Here is a 19154-nt window from a genome sequence, read left to right on the forward strand (position 1 = left end):
GTTACATGTCTGACCATGAAATGAGATGCACATAATGTAGGGGTAAGAATACTATGTGTATATAAGTTTAATGTGTGGTCAAGACATAAATGAGTCCTTCACTGATTCAGGCTAATAAGGAAAATTGAAACCTTTGCCTACCTTAATAACATAAAAACAATAAAAATATTGTACTCTTGCTCAGAGCTTTTCTGTTAGTAGGTAAACAGAGGTGACAGTTTATGTTAACTGCTTTTTTCAAAAGTACGTAATATGACTTTAGGGATAGGGTTGAATTTTATTGGATTCTTTCTTATAGCTCTTTATTCTTTGGGGATATTTTATTCCTTCGACAGATAAAAATTGAGTAGGTTTTCAAAGTGAAAAAACAATATGAACTGTCAGTTTTTAGAAAGACTTGTCCATGTGAGCTGTGTCCTATTAGCTTCCTTGTTAGCTTTTAAAAATGAATTTTTCTTGGAGGTCTGTTGCAATAAGCAAAACGTAGTGACTTTCATCTCTTCTCTTTGTGCAGTGGGTCATCATTGAACAGGCATGCTATGCATTCTCCATGGTGGTGGTGCCACTCTACGATACACTGGGAGCTGAAGCTATTACGTACATTGTGAACAAAGGTAGGACACTTTCAGTAGCTCAGCAACTGAATTTATGGTGACAGAGCTGAGCGAGGGCAGAACTGTAGCCTTCTTCAGAAAAGCCTTCTATTGCAACATACTGAAGTATTTATGGATCTAGTCTGAACTGAACTTGTCATGTTGATAACATAGTTCTTTTTCATCAGCTGACTTGTCATTGGTTTTCTGTGACAAACCTGACAAGGCCAAACTCCTGCTAACCAGTGTGGAAAAGGGAGAAACTCCAATACTCAACACCATTGTTATCATGGATTCTTTTGGTGGTGATCTTGTGGAACGTGGTAAAAAGTGTGGTGTGGAAATCTTCAGCATGAGAGAAATAGAGGTAAGAATGCTTAACCTGCTTAACTGCTTTAATCCCGTTTACTTGCCATGGATTAGTTTCAAAATCCTTAACTATCTCTTGGATTGAAGTTTACATAAAAATATTAAGAAAAAATAGGAGGAAAACAACTTGCTAATGGTATTTCACAATGCTCCAAGTATAAATGTGGATATGCCAAGATGACAGAATGAAAGCTTATTAACATAGTCCAAGACTGAACACTAGATCTGAGTGTTAAGGCTTGCCCATGTGAAGCATAATGTGATAATTATATACTATGACTAATATTTCAGAAATTCTTATTCAAGAACAGCCTGTGTAGGCTTTGGTCTGGTGAAAAATGGCACTTTTTCCTGTACCCTGAATCTACAAGATGCTTTCTGGTAGAGAAGGAAAATGTCAGTCAACTTCTTAGAGGATAAGGTGATGGTGTTACAGGGGAATGAGCTTTCAGGCTTTGGAAGTAGAAATCATTTTAATTAACCACCTGATGTCAAATCTTGTATTTGCTTGTAGTTTTTGTCTGCGTAGATCTCTTATGTAAGTTTATTTCATAACTTCACTCATCTGCAGAACCCTCTTCCAGGATCAAATTGCATAAAGTGCATCTTTGGTCTGAGATTATGAAATAGGGTTTAGCCTGGTTCCAGCTTTAGTTCTGATGAAGGCTTGGCTTGCTAGACTTTGAGTATCTCCAGATAAATGTGCTTGTCTTGTACAGGTGTCAATAACTGGTGTGAAATGCCTCATTTCACGGAACTTGTTTTCATAGCAGTTAAGACAGCTATGTTAACAGGGCCACCTTCTGGTAAAGGTACAAAAATGTCAGCACACCTTATTTCAAAAGAAGATGGACTGGCAAGCTGGCCAGAGAGTTCCAGGTTAAAATGGGGCTAAAAATATGAAGTAGGGCTAGAGTTAAATGGCTCACAGTTTACTGGCCAAAGCATTGGGTTAAACTTAGAAAAAGAGTGGCCCAACTGTAAGTTGTTAGACTAAAATGAGATTCTTTCCTTGAGTTGAACTGCAGTTTTTGACAGAGGAAGATGCTTTCTATTGGATCTTCTAGCTATGGAAAAACAAAACTGAGGGTAAATGTTGCCTTTACAAAAAATGTTTGTATGCTTAAGTAGTGATTTTCAGTAGTACTATATAGCTCTTATTTCATTAATGCAAACATTAAGTGTTAAGTAATAGGTGTTCTAAGAGCCTTTTGTTTAAATCTCTGAAAAGAAGTTAGGGGCAAATTTAAACAATTGTAATAGTTCTTCAGTGAACAGGGAAGTTTTGTCACTTGGTTTTTTAAGGGGATATAGATTTAGAGTGTGTCCTGAAAGGTAACTATGAGCTGTTTAGGAGCTTAGATTAGACTAGAATTACTGTTTTCTAGCTTTGAGTAGTTGTTTTCTGCATTTCTGCCTTGAGCTTACTGCTTAGTTGTGAACGGTTATATGAACCATTCCTCTGTGTATGCCCTAGAAGCCATCAGCTTAGTTTCTGATGCCCAGTATCTGTATTTATCATGTGGTTACTTGTAGCTGACTAACTGTGAATAAATGACTCTTAACAGGAAGAGATGGTGGAGTTTTGTTTTAAGAGATCAAAACAAATGCCTGGAGACTTTAGCTGTATATTCAGTAAATCCCAGATTTTACTCAAAGCAGGTTGTAGGGAAGGTACTGAACCTTCTGGTGGCACATTAAGTGGAGGTGCTGTTTTGAGCAGACAGCTGTATTGCCATACTGGTAAATCTTTGCATAATGCTCCCTTTCAAAAAGGCAAGCGTACAGGTATGGGAATGCTAACTATGTTTCCAGACAGTCCCTTTGTCTTAAACCTCCTTGGGTAAATCTAAGAGGTACATGATACTAAAGAAGTCTGGGGCTCAAAGGAATGCATATGCTATTATTGTGTACTTGAAATGTAAAGGCAGTGGTGAAGTTGATGTCTGTCCTCAAATGATTCTTCCAAAGATACACTTAACGGAATGTCCTCTTTAACTTGCATAAGTTCTTAAGCTAGTATTGTTTCTAGTTTTAAGTAGGCATAACAGTGGTAAGTCTTGATTTGAAATTTTAAGTTCATAGATACTGAACATTGGCTTGCAAGTATCTCCTCTTACTCACAATATCCTTGGTGGTTAAAGGATTGTTTTTGTATCCTTACCCTTCTGCCTAAAGAACCCTAACACTAGTGGTAGGACTGAGTAACTAAGGAGGAAGATGGATGAGAGTTTCTCCTGTATAGGAGTTCAAACCAGCAGTAAAATTCAGTCTTCCTTGGAGGTGCTTGCTCCAAGCAAGCAAGAGATGAATCTTCCTTCATTTAACCAGTAATTGTTGGTGGCACATCTTTCACATGAGTTATAGGACTGTCTGTTGTCTTATAACCTTGAGCTTTCCTAGGGAGTGACTTCTAGTTTATTAACTGGAGAAAAGCCCTGTGAGTTTAAGAAAAATTATTGCTTTTGTATTTGTAGAGCATGGTAGTTATTGTACATATTTTTGAAATGTATTTTAAGGCTTTTGTTACTCTTACATTAACCAGAGAATCACAAAATGGTTTGGCTTGGAAGGAACCTGAAAGATCATCTGGTTTCCATCCACCCTTCAGCCATGGGCAGGGTTTGCTGCACTGGGTTGCTAAACAAGTTAAAATGCCTTAACAGAGAGTCTAAATAATGACGTATTATGGTATTTAGTAATGTCTGATAAATTTAAAGCAAGAAATGTGTTTGTATACACATTTTCTCTCTTCTTTCTGTAGGAACTAGGAAGAGCACACAGGCAAAAACCTATGGTAAGTGTGAAATTGGTTTAAATGACAATGTGAAGCTGGTTAGCATTCTTTAGATCAAGCTCCCTATCTTAAATACCATTCTTTAGCAGATCTCCCTATCTCCCGTAGCTCAGAAATAACACTAGTACCTTGATGTTTTGTCCAGGAAAATATTTTCCCTTGCTGTCTTAACCATACTAATACTTTCTTAACTCTCATAGCCTCCAAAGCCAGAAGATCTAGCAGTCATCTGTTTCACCAGTGGAACAACAGGTACACTGCATTGCATTATGTAGAATTTATTATTCTGTATGTGCAAAGTTAATTCAGAAGCCCTCCTATTTTTTCTTCCCTCTCCGCAAGATTTTCCCCTGGTGTTGCACCTTTTTGGCAAGTAGTAGCTGGGGTAGTGTTATGGTAAAAGTTCCCTTGGATTTTTAAATTTTTTCTCCTGTTTATTAATATGGAGTTTGCAGTATTGGGGGGTGGAGGTGTTAAGTTTTTGGGCTTGGAAAGAAATAATTTGTATTTACATAATAATAAGGGCTCTGTATCAGACTTTAGACTATCAATTCTTCCATAGTCTTTTTTTGTACTTTATCAGCAAAATTTTTCCATAGGTCTAAGCAACCTTGTTGTACGACCCAAACAGACTATCTAGATGTCACTCACTTGACATTCATGAAGTTCATACCCACTGGCATGGAGCATAAGGAAAGAATGCAGCAACAAGCTGCATTTTTAAAACAGATGTGAGAATAAAAATTAATCTGGATTTGGTAGCTGCATCTTCACAGAAGAGTTGAACTTTGAATGAGAAACATATCCAAAAACATGGTGATTTCTTAAAGCTTTGGGCACCCTAAAAAGTTATAAGACTTTGTCATAAACTGATTACTTAACTGTTGCCAGCTGTTCTTGACAGTGTTTTGTTTAACTGATACACAAAGAAATGTATTAATATCAAAGATATTATCACATTAGTTTTGCCACTGCTACCTTAACTTTAAGGATCTGAATTTCACTGTTGAATTCTGATGTCCTTCTTCCTCAGGAAACCCTAAAGGAGCTATGATCACTCATCAAAACATAGTCAGCAATACTTCAGCTTTTGTGAAAACTACGGAGGTAAACTGAAAAGATAAAAATTGTGAACTTTCTTGAGGGGAAATGATCTCATGAGTAAAACAAGCATCTAAACCTCTAACTTTGGTCTTAAGCTTTGGTAAGATCAAAGTGAAAATGTAACTTGACAGCACTCTGTGCCTAGTAGTCAGAAGTCAGTGTTTATTGGTTACTCTGTCAGGGTCAAAAACCCAGCAGATTTACAATGTGTTCTGATGTAGCCAAAGTGATATAATGATCCTGATGTCAATGTACATTACATTCTGTCATGGGCTTATGGTGTTTCTCATTAGTGCAAGGAATACTGTTTTTAGATTAATCACTGGTCTCACAATTAGCTCATGTAAGGTACTTTTGATATTAACCTTAGGGTAAATTAGATAAACAAATTTCTTAATCTAAGATGAAATTGTATTTTTTCAAACCAATACTATTTTAACTTCTATTGTCCCCCTACCCTCCCAATATATGTAATGGAACTCTGTGGTCTCTATCAGAATTTATTTCTCTTCAGAGTCTTATGAGTGATAGGTTGTAATAATCTGGTCATTGTACTCAACTCTACAAGATTATTTCTGCTGTTTGTCTTTACTCATGCTAGAAAGTCATTGCTGTAGTCTTTCTAATTAAAAAAATGACAATGCAGCTCCATTACAAACAAAACTAAAGCAGGAGCTGTGCTCTAGAGTGTAGATGCTAGATTTTACTGTTGTGTTTTAACTTGGGCAAAATAGAGACTCAATAATAATTGAACTTTTTGCTAACACTTCCAGAAATCATTTATGCCTTCTTCTGATGATGTTCTGATATCATTCCTGCCCCTGGCTCATATGTTTGAGAGAATTGTTGAGGTAAGCATCTGTTTGTTGTACTAAATTATTGAGAAGCTTACTTTCTTACAGAATGCACCTAGGTGAAATATGCTTCTCCTTTTTGGCTCTTGTAGATGTGTATGAAAGCTTGAAGTAAGATTCAGGAAAGCAATGTCCCATAAACAGTATGTAATGAGCACTCGACAATTGGTTTTCATGCCAAAATATAAACATTAACCTTAGAGCTAGCTCTGGTTTTCTAGAACATGGGGTAATCCCTTAGAACATGTACACTGCCTAGAAATCCTCTCCAGTATAATTAGTGCATTATTATAAATCCATGCCATTCTTTAGTCTACAAACTTCAAAAATTTAGTTTATAAGGAGGCATCCTGTTTGTTTACCCAAAACTAGTTTTAAGTTAAACTTACCATTGCTTCCAGGAAATTTCAGTGAAGAGGAAGGAACTTTGTTTCCAGGGAATTTTCTTCCAGAAATGGAAGTGGCTTTTAAAGCCATTTCAGTGACAAACTTTGAAGTTCTCTTGGATCACTTGTTTTACCATATAACAAAATCTGAGGCTTAATTTTTGAGAATGAAAGAGCTGCAGTTGTCTTAATGCTGGCAGTCTTGAAGACCTCTGGGCCTCTTTTGGGTGCTGTGCTTTATTGAATGGATGCAATTCCACTGTGCTTCTACAGTATGTATGTAAGAAGTTAATGTATTAATTACTGCACTTCCTGAGGGTGAATTAACACCTCTTCCTCAGATGAGATTGCAAGTACATATGTTGAAAGTTTACAGAGGGAGTATTCATGCAAGTGTGAGGATGCATATGACGCCAGAAATCTGTGTGACTTCTGTTTTTCTAAATTTTCTACTAAAAGTCTCTCTATGTATGTATATATATGCAAAAGTGTATATTTTCATATGTGTGGTTTTTTGTGTGTATACATGTCTATGTGTGTGTATATATATGTTGCAGAGATTTGGAATAGTACACAACTGAGGTCTACAGGTGCCTCTTAGCATTCAGCACTTCTTCCTGGTCATCCTGATATCAGTTATACCTCAGTGTCTGTTTTACTCCCCTGTCTTGCACCAGAACATACAAGCTGTACAGCTAACAGATCTGCTCTTGATTATGCAGTAGAAACAGGATAGGAACTTTCATTTCAAAAGAAAAAATGAAGAGTGTTGGGATTGCAGTATTCCTCTGCTGGTTGAGGCCTGTACATAATAGGTGGTATAGCTGCATACGGAAATTAACCAAGACAGTAGTGGTAGAAAGGAGAAAAGATTCTTTGCTGTTTGGGGTATGAACACAGGCTCTGTGAGAACCAGTCTTTACAGTTCTGTATTAAATTGACATTTCCTTTGTTTTGGCATCATATGTAAGTTAGAGGGTCAGTGAACTTGACTTGCCAAATATGCTCCCACTTAGTAAAGTTACTGCTCAGTCTATATGGACTGATATATTTGCTGCTTTTAGCAGATGGTGGCAACATATAGGTACAGGGGCTAAGTGACTTGCATGTCTCATGCAGTAAATAAGGGGATGGATAGTAGGGAGTGAAAGAGCAGATGTTACAGAGGAAGCAGAAGAAATAAAAGGAGGTAGGTATGAACACAAAGGAGAGGAGAGATGTTAAACAGTAAAAAAATAGGAAAAGAAAGGGGTGTAAGGTAGGTGATGAATCTTCTAGACAGAAAATATAGAACACAACAGGATTAAGTCTGCCTACCTTTGTGTAGGTCTGAAGTTATGCAGAAATAAGCTCTGGCTCTGCTAGAATCTTCTGAAGAGCATCTTGATCACCTAAGAACAAGTCCTCTGCTCACATCAGTGCTTTGAAATGAGAAGGAAAACCAGAGTGCAAGGACTGGAAATGAAGTAGCAAGTAGGCAGGAATCTTCACTGTCCTAGTAAATAGTATGTCCTGACTATAAATGCAGAATTTCTAGGTATAAAGCAGGGGACAAACAAGTCTAATATTTTTAAATAAGCTTTGCTAAGTATTTTAAATGGAGAAGTTTTCCTTTTCAGTCTTTTGCTAGCTTTTGAGTCACTGGCTTTATTTGACCAATTGCCCTTTTTGGATAGAGGCTTTTGTGCTAAGCTTGAAAGTGTGGTTTGTGCACACCAGATGTGTCTTGCTAGTTGATCTTTCTAGTGCCATCTTGGAGTGTGAGAATGCTGCAAAACTAGTCCAGAAGTTGAGAGGATTTAAGGTCAATCTCTACTGCACAGGGCTGTCATACATACAGGGCTGGAACACATTGTACCTCCTGCGTTTTCAGAGTGTTTACTTTTTTCTAACAGTGTGTGGTTCTGTGCCATGGAGCCCGGATAGGATTCTTTCAAGGGGATATCAGACTACTCATGGATGACCTAAAAACACTGCAGCCAACTGTATTTCCTGTAGTACCAAGACTGTTGAACAGAATGTTTGACAAGGTAAGTCTTACAGGCATGAGTGCAGGCTTTTAAGAGACTCCATAAAGTTTGTGCTGCCAGAGTAGGAGTAACTACTCTGCCTGGGATATTAACAAATGTGTGCATTTCTTTCTAAAAGAGCTGAAAGTGCAGGGAATAATACTGCATTAAAATACTTTCAGGCAGCAAATACTAGTGTTGAAGTCTGACCAGGGGACTTGATTCTCACTGTCTTGATTTAATGACTTAGTGTTTTGCTCTGAGCAAGTTATTTAAGTCTAGTCTACAACACGAAAATGAGGCTTGGCATCCACATACCACGCTTTTAGCATCTGACTCATGGAGTGGAATTTGCAAAGCAAAGTCAGGTGTTTGCCTATGTTTGCATGGACACACACAAATTTCCTACATGGCAGCCAGAGTGTGTACAGTGTGTTCTAGCTGGGAGAACTGTCAACCAGCCAGTTGGGAGTGCTGGGGAGATGTCTGTAGCCCCACTCTCCTGTGTGTGCTGCTTGCCAGCTCACAGTTAATTGAGGTGGGAATTTGAAAGTAGGTTTTCCTGTACTTCAGATTTTAATTGGCCTTTTGCATATGGGTGTTTGACTCCTTTTAGGATATAGCCAGGGGAGCTAAAGGATATAATAAATCTATGACTGCTAAAGAAATGGCAGAGCTGTCTATGCTGTCTTAGGCAGGAAATTTCTCTGATCATGAGGCTAGATAAACACCAAGAAACACAAGGTTCTGTTTGGCTCAGGAACAAATAGTGCAACTGGAATCCACCTGGAGGTGAGGAAAACCTGAGACCAGCTTCTAGTACTTAAAATGTAGCTCCTTATTCTGCTCAAACATTCTCTACTGGAATTTGAGAAGCAAAAAGCTTGGGACTTTGTTCTCATTATTTCCTCTTGCTTCTTTAGTCTGGTGTCCAGAGGCTTCCACTGTTTCAGCCTCACCCACCCTTGCAGTAATCTAACAAGTGAAGCCAGCAAGCTGGGGAACTGGCATGGCAGGGGGGGCATAATGCTGCAGTATGCATGCTTTCAGTCATAATGCCGAGTTGTCCTCTTGCCAAATGATTATACTGATGTGTGGGTTACTGTTGAGTCTGCTCTCTGGCTTCCTAAGAACAGCTAGAAGGAGCCTTTGAAATCTGATCTAAAGTGCAAATTTGTATATGCAAGACAAATCTCCATTTGGTGTTTCTGAAGTGACCTGCATATCCTCACAACACCCTGTGTTACATTATGTATTATGATAGGGTTCTTTTCAGAAATGCTGAGAATTATGCTCAATTTGAATTTTGATGATACTAGAATAGAGAAGTAAACCATCCATTTTCATAAATACATTTTAATGAAGAAATTATGCTTTGAAACAATATCACACAGTTTAATGGATATCAAGAATTAGTTAAGTGCTGATTTCAACTCTTGAACTGAGGTCAAAATAAAAATGCACAAATATTTCTTACAAGAATTAAGATGCCCATCAATAAAAATTGTTTTAATTTATTTGGTTTTCACTGTTAGGAGTCTGCATGCATGCATATGTAAGAAAAAGGGAATGGTGGTCTATGAGGATTCTAACCATAGTTCATCTTTCTTAATAGATTTTTGGGCAGGCAGATACTTCATTAAAGAGGTGGCTGCTGGACTTTGCTTCCAAGAGGAAAGAAGCAGAGCTCAGAAGTGGTATAGTTAGAAATAACAGTTTCTGGGATAAAGTCATCTTCCGTAAAATACAGGTATGCTTGAAAGTCTCCAAGTTAAACTTTGCAAATGTTGGATTTCATTTGAATAGTTAAAATCTTCTATGGCTTTTTCACTGAGTTAAGACTACCTGTCTACTCAGAGTAAAAAATCAGAGCTGTCTTTTTATTTTCAACCTCATATTTTCAATTCCCTTAGTTGTCATAGTATCAGCTAACTGTATTAAGGAAGTCACTGTGAATCAGTCTGGTGCTTCTCTCTTACCACTTTGAAAGCAAACATTGTCCTTCTAAAGGAAGATTGCTAAGTATGATTTAGTGCCATCTGTAGCTCCCACTGTCTTCTCCCTGTTGGTCACTAGTAAGTCATGCCTGCTGTTATATCTGACACTCATTTGCTATGGCCTTAACCTTGGCTGTAAAACATGCCTATGTTGCTGCTTTTTATATTATTCAGGATGAATTAGAAGCTGATACACGGCAGTTAAATATAAAGCCATCGCCATACAGCCATGGTTTAAGCTCTTTTTTGCAGAGTCTGCATTGCAGTGACACCAAGTACAGATACTGTGTGTTTGAGGTTCCATATCTAACATTTGTGGGTGGCACTGTAGGTGAACAGTGGCTAAGGGTCTCATAGAAGATGACTCTGGAAATATTTCTAAAATGCTTTTGGTGTCCACAGTATCTTGTGTTTATTGTAGGCAAGTCTGGGAGGAAGAGTAAAGCTGATGATTACAGGAGCAGCACCTGTGTCTGCAAGTGTACTGACCTTCCTGAGAACAGCTCTTGGCTGTCAGGTGAGTTGCCTGGCCTTAGTCCTAGACCCTTAATATTTTAATACCTGGCTTTGGCTTTGCTAGAGCTTTTCTAGTAGTCTGGTTATATGGATAATTCTTTCTAGTATTCTTGGAGACTATAAAAGTGCATGCTCTTTTCCTGGCTTTCTCTCGGTCCCCTAAAATTTCTGTATTCATCCCAAAGTCTTTTCACTGAAGTAACCAACTGACCTGTCTTAGAGAAAAGATTTTTTTTTCATGGGCTGCAGTAAGCAATAAATTACCTACTTTATTTAATTTTCTGGTGTTTGCCTTGCTTACAGAAGTATTTGTAACTACTGTAGAAAATCTAATAATCAATGTGATATTATTGTAGTATTGCTGTTTTGAAGATGAGGCTGGGGTGAATCAAATTGCACACATTGCGTTTATCTTCAGAGCCTCTTCAAAGTATATGCTTTAGGAGGTAACATTTGAACAGTGATGGCATAGAATAGAACAAATGTGGTGAAATTAAATAAGTTTAAGGATAGAAAGCAAAAATAATCAAAAATATCAAACTTCCATAATTTCCAGAAGTTTTTCAGTGGTGTACTGGTGTAACAATGCATTTTGCATAGAAAAGGGAAGCCTGTCATGTGTATAGCAATCACAGAGCTGTCATGAGGCATAGGGATTCCATTTCTGGCTGTCTCAGACAAACCTATTTTTAAGTTATGTGAATGAAGTCACTGCTAGTGTTATGTTTGTAATTTTTCTTGCTTCCTCAACTGTTTTCTGTTTTAATCTAAACAGGTGTCAGGTGAAACAGAGTGAAACTTTTGAGTAAATATTGGAACTGAAGGTGTAATATTAGCACTTAAAACTTTGTCTTAATATTTCAGGGTTTTTTTAGAAGGTGCTGAGGGTTTTGGTACACTCAAATTTAAATAATTAGAAGAAAAGAAACAAAATATTAATTGCATTTTAATGAAGAAACTTGGTGTTGAAAAGTAATGGTCTTAGGTTATATCTTGATTTCACCTTTTAGTTCTATGAAGGTTATGGACAGACTGAATGCACAGCTGGATGTTCCCTGTCATTGCCTGGTGACTGGACTGCAGGTATAATGTTCAGCTATCTACCTGTCTGTTAAATTTTAGGATTGCTGAAATTTGTAGAGGTCCCTAATCACTTTATTTGATCTTCAGTAACACCCATCATGAAGGATAATATTGGCTGAGTGAAATAAAAAAGTTTTGAAGAGATCCCTTGACATTGCTACCCCTAAATAGCTATGAATGTTCAGTAATTCAAACTTCTAATAGGATTTGTTCTTGTAAGTTGAAATAGCTTTAGGAGAACAAAGGTCATAGCACTAACCCTTGTAGTTTCTATCAAATACAAATCTTCTGTGTATAAAGGCAGTACTGGAAATACAAATAGCATTTTTTGGTGTTTGGAATCAAGAGTTTGCACTCCCCTCAGCTGTTACATCTCTAGCTCCCCAACTGAAGTAATATTGCAAATGGAAACTATAGTGGGACTTCTGCTGCTTAAATATGTCTGCAGAGTGATTACTTCTCTTACTGATTACTTCTCTTACTGATTGTAAGAGAAGTCAAGCTTGTAACATTCTTAGGGATATCTGAGAATTTAATGCTTCAGTCCTGGCAAATTTAAGCTACCAGAAATCATTTCCATCTTTCTTCAGTGTGTAAGCAACTATTTTTTTTCAGAATCTGTGTCAGGCTATTGAAGTGTTACCCTATTTAATAGGTCATGTTGGAGCACCAATGCCATGCAATGCCATCAAGCTTGTTGACGTACAAGAAATGAATTACTTGGCTGCCAAAGGAGAGGGTGAGGTAAGTAATTTCAGAAAGGCAATATGAGCCTCTTGGGAAATTTTGGAAAATGTTTTTTTTTTGTCCCTGAAATAACTCAGTTTAGTAAAAGTGCTAAACATGGCTTGCTACCTGAAATCTAAGATGCTTCATGCCATACCAGTTAATGATTCACAGAAGCAAATCAGGAAATAGTATATGGGATATACTAGTAATGTATATTACATACTAATGCTATCCCACAGGTTAACAGATGGTTTTATGACCATACATAAGGCTGTATGACCAAGGCAACATCTTCCAGCTGTGGAACAGCTGGGAAGTGTGGCCACCTCATACTGCAGCTACTCTTCAGCAGAATGCTGGCAAAGGGCTTCCCTCCCTCCCTTCCTCCCTATTGCCAAGGGCCAGAGAACAGCTGATGCATATAGCCAGTTACCCAGCTTGTGATGTGTGAAATGAGATAATTTAAAGTGGCTGTGAGCTTATGAGAAATGGAGATCAAGTGCCATGAAGGTTGCTGATGATTTGTCATGCCTGCCTGCACATTCATAACTTTTTTTAATGCAGTCTGCACAAATTGAACGTGTATGTTTTACAAATTGCATTTTGAGGACTCAGCTTTATATGTGATGCTATATGCTCTTTTAAAATATTTTTTCAAAGTAAAGTGTATACAGATTTAACTTTGTGTATACTTTGAACACATGTTCTTCATGTAGTAATTTATTTTCGCCAAGCCTCAAAAGAGATTAACTGTGGTGTCTTTCATATGCTTTCAAGAGGCTGTGGGGGCAGCTGGGGGAATGAGAAATTAAAAGTAGCTTAAGCAAGTAACTAATTTTTGGCTATAAAGGATTTATAATATTTATTTGTTTTGGTTGTGATTTGTATGAGACTGGAAACAAATCATTGAGCTTTAACACCCGGAAATACTCAAGGATTTAGTTGGTCTTGGTGGTGGGAAACTGCTTCCAAGTGAAGAACAATGTCAAAATTCTTCTGTCTTGCGTATGATTCCATATTTAGTCTTCATCAGCAAGTTTGCTTCTCGTTCAGTATGTTCTTAGAGCTTGCTTTGCTAGAGGAGCTAAGTATAAATTCTTATAATGAGAAATAGCTACATAGTTTTAAAAAAATCTCCTAAAAGTGTTTTGCTTTCACTTAATATGAAAGTTTGCTGCATTAGTAGTTACTTCGCACTTGAATAAAAATGGTAGCCCCTTAATATATCAGGTGCCATCTTAGTCTTTCAAGCCTAACTTCCTCAGTATAAACTATTCTAAATTTGACAAAAAAGTATTGTAACTTGTTTCACAGAACTCAAAGCTCATGGCTATTGAATTTGCTCTCCTTATCCATTTGCCTAAAATAAATATTCTTCTTTATTTTCTGCTTTTCATCTGGGTTAAATATTTTTAATCTCCTTCTCTGCTCTGTCAGCCTTGATTTTCACTTTTGCCAGTCAAGAAGAATAAATTTGTGAATAGAATTATATATGAACATATGCAGATGAGGTCTCAGTGCCAGCTAGCAGGATACAGATAAATGGTTGGCTCTCTCTACTGGGAAAAGCTGTGACCTACTGCCTTCCTGTGATCTTAGGAGCTGCATGTTTGATGGGTCAGTCTTTGACTTGACTGGGACATGTAGAGTTTTCTTTTATTTGTATCCTTCCAGATAAAGTCTATTTTAGAACAGAAATTACTTGCTTTGTAAAATATGACTTTATTTTGGTCCTGAGTTTTGTACTGTCTCCATGACCTCATCAGAACCCTCACTAACACTCTGATCTCACTCCTATTGACAACATCTCATGTTCATTGTATTGTAGTTCACCAGGATGCTGGGCAGGCACTGAAAGCTTTTCAAGAATTGATTGCTGAACTGCATTAGTAATTCCTTCTAGCCTACTTTTTGGACAACAGATGTGCCATTTGCTTGATATACAACTGTTTTTTTTCTCCACTAGTTATAGCACAATGCCCCTGCTGTTTACCAAAGCTGAAATGAACATGTTGCCAGGCTGAGAGATAGTATTTATGGATCTAGCAGAATTTTTTTCACATAAATAAAACCAAATTTCTTCTGATAGGTTCCAGTTATTCAAATACTGGTTAGGAACACCATTTTAGACTGGAAGATACTAAATCCTTCCAATTGCTTCTTACTCTATTTCATACCAATGGAAAAAGTTAGGTCTCCAAAACCCATGAATAGAAGTTCCTGTACAAACACAAACTTCCTCTTGTCTTTTTAATGGACATTAAGAACCATTGGAGAAAGCATTTGCTGATAGCAGTGATTGCTAACTTTTCCTTCATTGTAGCATATATTAACAAATGGCTCTTTTCAGGTGTGTATTAAAGGGATAAATGTGTTTCGTGGCTATTTGAAAGATCCAGAAAAAACAGCAGAGGCTCTGGACAAAGATGGTTGGCTTCACACAGGAGATATTGGGAAATGGCTACCAGTAAGTTAACTTACATAGCTGGAATGATACTTTTACAGTTACTGGCAGAAATTTAGTAAATAGATTAGAAAACATTTGGTATTTAATAGAATTAGTTTGGTGAAATACAAGAATTTGTGGATAATCACTGTTGTAACTGAATCTGTGTGCCTGGACCTAAAAAAGTATTGACAGTGCCAGTGCTGAGGCTTTCCCCAGTTTAGTGTTAGAAGAAAATAGGTTATGTATCAATCTAATCTAGTTTGACAGTTCTCTGGCTCTAGCACAGTTTTACTGTGTCAGTGTGGCATGCCTAAGGTTTGTAGATTGGTTTTTCACTTGAAGTGCCTCCTCTGAGTGAAAGTTATTTCTGTCAACAGAATGGTACATTGAAGATCATTGACCGGAAAAAACACATATTTAAACTAGCCCAGGGAGAATACATAGCACCAGAGAAAATAGAGAATGTGTACCTGAGATGTGAAGCTGTTTCACAGGTGTTTGTCCATGGAGAGAGTTTGCAGGTAAGCATTTTTCAGGTAATATTAAAAATCAATGCAAAAGAAGACTTACTTTCTTCCTTCCCCTCACCCCAAACTTTGGGACTGAATTTTTTTAAATTTTTATTGTAAACTATTATCAGAACTGAAATGCATAGTGATTGGATTCCAGCAGTTACATAGCATATTTCTGGATTTAGCTTCACACCAGATAGTGGAACTGAACTAATTTGTGTATTAATGACTGTATATAAATTGCTAACAGTGTGCAATGGGAAAAACCCAAAAATGCAAACAAAAACCACAACAGAAAAACCCATGCACACCAATAAAGACCCTGGATATCTTGCGGGTTTTCAAGTGTAAAGAAAAATGGGGATCTTCATTGTGTCAGTTCGGCTGAACTGAACTGCACTTTGTGTTCAGGCAGGCATCAGAGAAAGCTGCTGACTTTACAGCAGGATCAGAAATGCTCCCCAAATAAATGTGTAAGAACTAAACTGCTGACTTAGAATTTTTGTCAGTTTTTCTCTTTTTTTTTTTTTAGGCTTTTTTAGTAGGTGTTGTGGTACCTGATCCTGATACACTGCTCAGCTGGGCCAAGAAAAAGGGATTTGAAGGCTCCTATCAAGAGCTATGTAGAAACAAGGTAAGGCATATCTGAACAGTTAGCTGTTTTGCATGTACTTTTTCAAGTTGCTGCTTATGGAAGCATGAAGCTATACAACGTATTTCTGTATCCACAGGATGTAAAAAAATACATTCTGGAGGACATGGTGAGAATTGGGAAAGAATCTGGTTTGAAGTCATTTGAACAGGTATGATGCTTATGAGAACCAAATACCTAATTCTTTAAACTTCTCAACATCTGATCTGATTCTCAAAAAATTCTGCTTTTAATTTGTATCTGGAAAATTTTTCAAGTGACAAGCTTCAAGATGTCTGGGCAAGTTTTTAATAGTCTTTTGTATTTCAAGGAATACAGCTTGGCTAGTAACCTTTTATTTTCCAGGTGAAAGACATTGTCCTGCATGCTGAAATGTTTTCAATTGAAAATGGCCTGTTGACACCCACACTGAAGGCGAAGAGACCAGAGCTGCGAAAATACTTCCAGTCACAGATAGATGAACTCTATGCTAATGCCAAAATGTAACTGCAAGCAGAATGAGCAGAGTGGCACACGTCTGTCTACTGTTAGCCTTCATATCTGTATTTTGACTACAGCAAAAATAGGGAAGGAAACTGTGCAATCATTAACTTGTACAAAAATGGGTACTTGCCATAGGAACATTGAAGAAATGGAACACTGCCTTACTGTCAAGTCGTGTTGCATACTGTTTTTATGGTGACCTACAATTTCCTAAAAGAGCCTTAACTATAAATGCTAACTATATGTAAGTTATTTAATTTTTCCTTGGTCAAAAATGGGACTCACCTTCACCAAGGAGCTAAGGTTTTATTGCCAGCATGTTTGCTGTCTGCAGTGTGTTTTGCAGTTGTCAATTCCACAAAGGATTTGGCAGTTTTGAAAATGCCTCTAAGTATCTTGCATCCTCAGAAAAATTACTTAAGGTGTTCAAAAAAACCCCACCAAAAAACCCAAACCCTTACAGTTTGCATGGCTGGTATCACATCTTTTGTTGGTCCAAATATTAACTGGGACAAGGCATCTGAGCTCTATCTCCTGTCTACATCTACAGCCAATTATGGGATGTACTTCTATAAGGTAGCAGTCAGCACTCCACACAAAGAAGACTGATGAATAGAAGTTCCTCAGAGTCTGCATATGGTGGTTCTGCACTGTGTGGATGCAGTTCATTCAGCAAGTGTAGCCTCTGCTACATTAGCATGATCCTGGAGTGGTGCCAGCCCTGCAAATGAGCAGATCCCAACTCTGGCAAGAACACTAGAGACCTAAAAACCAAATCAGAAGGATGGGCTATGCTAACAGTCAGGGTAAACATTGCACCTGTACCAGACACTTGTTTACCTGCAATGAACTTGTATTTAAAATGTGTTTTATGAAAATGTGCCAGGCCCTCTATAAGTGGAAGAGCTTCTGACATAATCTGTTTTCTGTGCTGTATGTATGAGCCACTGAATTGCAAAATAGGTCAGGTAGAATGTTCTTGCCTGATGCTTTGCAGCAATTGAAATGATTTAGACATGCCAACAAAACTGTGTGTTGGTCCAGGATAGGTATTTGTTCAGGGATAAGTACCTAATTCCCAGATAAATTGCAAAATAATAACTAGTTATTATCTTTTGTTTGAAAAATCAGCAGAAATAAGCCTTATTACAGCATAAGTCTTTTGTTATCCTTAACAGAGTTGGTTTTGCATTAACATTCATTGCTGTTTTTTGAAAACATGGATATATGTAAAATACAAGCACAACAAGGTTTGCACTAAGATTTGTGTGTGATTGTAATGCACTACTCTGTAGCATAATTTCATATGTGTATACAATTCAGGTACACAAATCCAAGTCAACTGTTAGAGCAGTAGTTTTACATTGAAACTCAGATGTTTGCTTAGTGTTGGCTATTTCTATGTTTTATAAAAACCAAAACAATTTTCAAAACCAATGAAGGAAACCAAAATAAATATTTCTGCATTTCAGTGCTGTGATGTGTTTGTTTATCAAGGAAATATGCTGCTGACTAGCAAGCCCGGGTGTAATATTCTAACTGACAAGCTGTAAAACTCCACTGGTACAGACATGCTAAATACAGTATAAAGGCTGGTTGTTTACATTTTTGCATTTGGAAAGTGACTTTTTATGTTTAAGATGTTGGCCAATATTTGTAAGAAAAGGATGCTGTTGTATGTAATTTGCTCTTTCAGTACATTACTAAACAAACAAGTCTTTACTTTTATTTTTGTCTTTTTCCTGGCAGTTGTGTTCTTACCATCACCTCAAATGACTTTAAGTGAAAGGTGGAGTTTTCTGAAACTTTGCCTGGGTGGTAGTGAGTTTCCTTATTCCTGCCCTCACACCATGCATTTGGCTTAAATCAGGGTTATGGTTTGAGAGATTTCAGGGATGGAGTTATCAGACCAAGGGAGAGGAAGCACCACCATCTGGACACTATTTGAAGCTCCATGTGAATATAGATGTCAGTGCAAGATGCTAAGCCAACTTCTGATTCTACTCACTGCAGAGTTTCTCCTCTTAAGTAATTTTGCATGTTCCTTTATACATTTCTTCCATAGGTGAAGGAAACCTAAACCAAATTGGTCACTTACTCAGTAACATACTGAAATCTGTGTGTATGCTGCTTGGAAAGGCAGGGAAGTGTCACCACACGGCTCCTACTGGAGATAGCTGAGAGACGGATGAGAACTGGATCCAGGGTGTACATTCTTAACAACATTCTATTGAAGAAACCTTTCGGGAAAGCCATCTATTGCTACAGAAACAAATTTGTACTGTATTATTTGTGGCTCATGGGGCTAGGTGCTATAGCCAGCAAAATAGAAGTCTAAAGAGAGCTTACCACCTCTTAAGCCTGAAGTGTCTATTTCAGTTTTGTAGTTTATTTGTCTAAAGCCTAAGGGCTGTGTGTGGGTGTCAGTGTCACTCACCACCGCCAGTGATTAAAGAGGTTGTGGCAGTCCCTCCAAATGACGAGGCTTGACAAATTGCTGTCTCCTCTTAACAACTGCCAGAGAGGGAATTTTAAGTTGTCAAGCTAAACCTTACTTTTTTTTCTTTCTTTTTTTTTTTTTTTTTGGGTGCTGCTTAAATTAATTTCTTAACTGTTTGTGA

The 19154-nt window shown here is 37.5% G+C and overlaps 1 protein-coding gene across 6 annotated transcripts in view; it reads left to right on the plus strand.

Annotated features, from left to right (window-relative positions):
* ACSL1 (acyl-CoA synthetase long chain family member 1) overlaps positions 1-18004 on the plus strand; it is a 37577-nt gene extending 19573 nt beyond the window's left edge. For all 6 annotated transcript variants that reach the window (XM_021542493.4, XM_085578730.1, XM_085578729.1 and 3 more), the window contains 16 exons: positions 515-614; positions 782-960; positions 3727-3759; positions 3960-4011; positions 4793-4866; positions 5637-5714; positions 7999-8133; positions 9728-9862; positions 10531-10626; positions 11636-11708; positions 12364-12452; positions 14788-14904; positions 15264-15407; positions 15931-16032; positions 16130-16201; positions 16396-18004. In XM_021542493.4, the coding sequence (XP_021398168.2) occupies positions 515-614; positions 782-960; positions 3727-3759; positions 3960-4011; positions 4793-4866; positions 5637-5714; positions 7999-8133; positions 9728-9862; positions 10531-10626; positions 11636-11708; positions 12364-12452; positions 14788-14904; positions 15264-15407; positions 15931-16032; positions 16130-16201; positions 16396-16536 (1620 nt within the window). In that variant the 3' untranslated portion in view covers positions 16537-18004. The remainder of the gene's footprint in view (positions 1-514; positions 615-781; positions 961-3726; positions 3760-3959; positions 4012-4792; positions 4867-5636; positions 5715-7998; positions 8134-9727; positions 9863-10530; positions 10627-11635; positions 11709-12363; positions 12453-14787; positions 14905-15263; positions 15408-15930; positions 16033-16129; positions 16202-16395) is intronic.
* The last annotated feature ends 1150 nt before the right edge of the window (positions 18005-19154 follow it).

This window comes from Lonchura striata, chromosome 4, assembly GCF_050655825.1.
Source record: "Lonchura striata isolate lonStrDom1 chromosome 4, ASM5065582v1, whole genome shotgun sequence".
Lineage (NCBI taxonomy): Eukaryota > Metazoa > Chordata > Aves > Passeriformes > Estrildidae > Lonchura > Lonchura striata.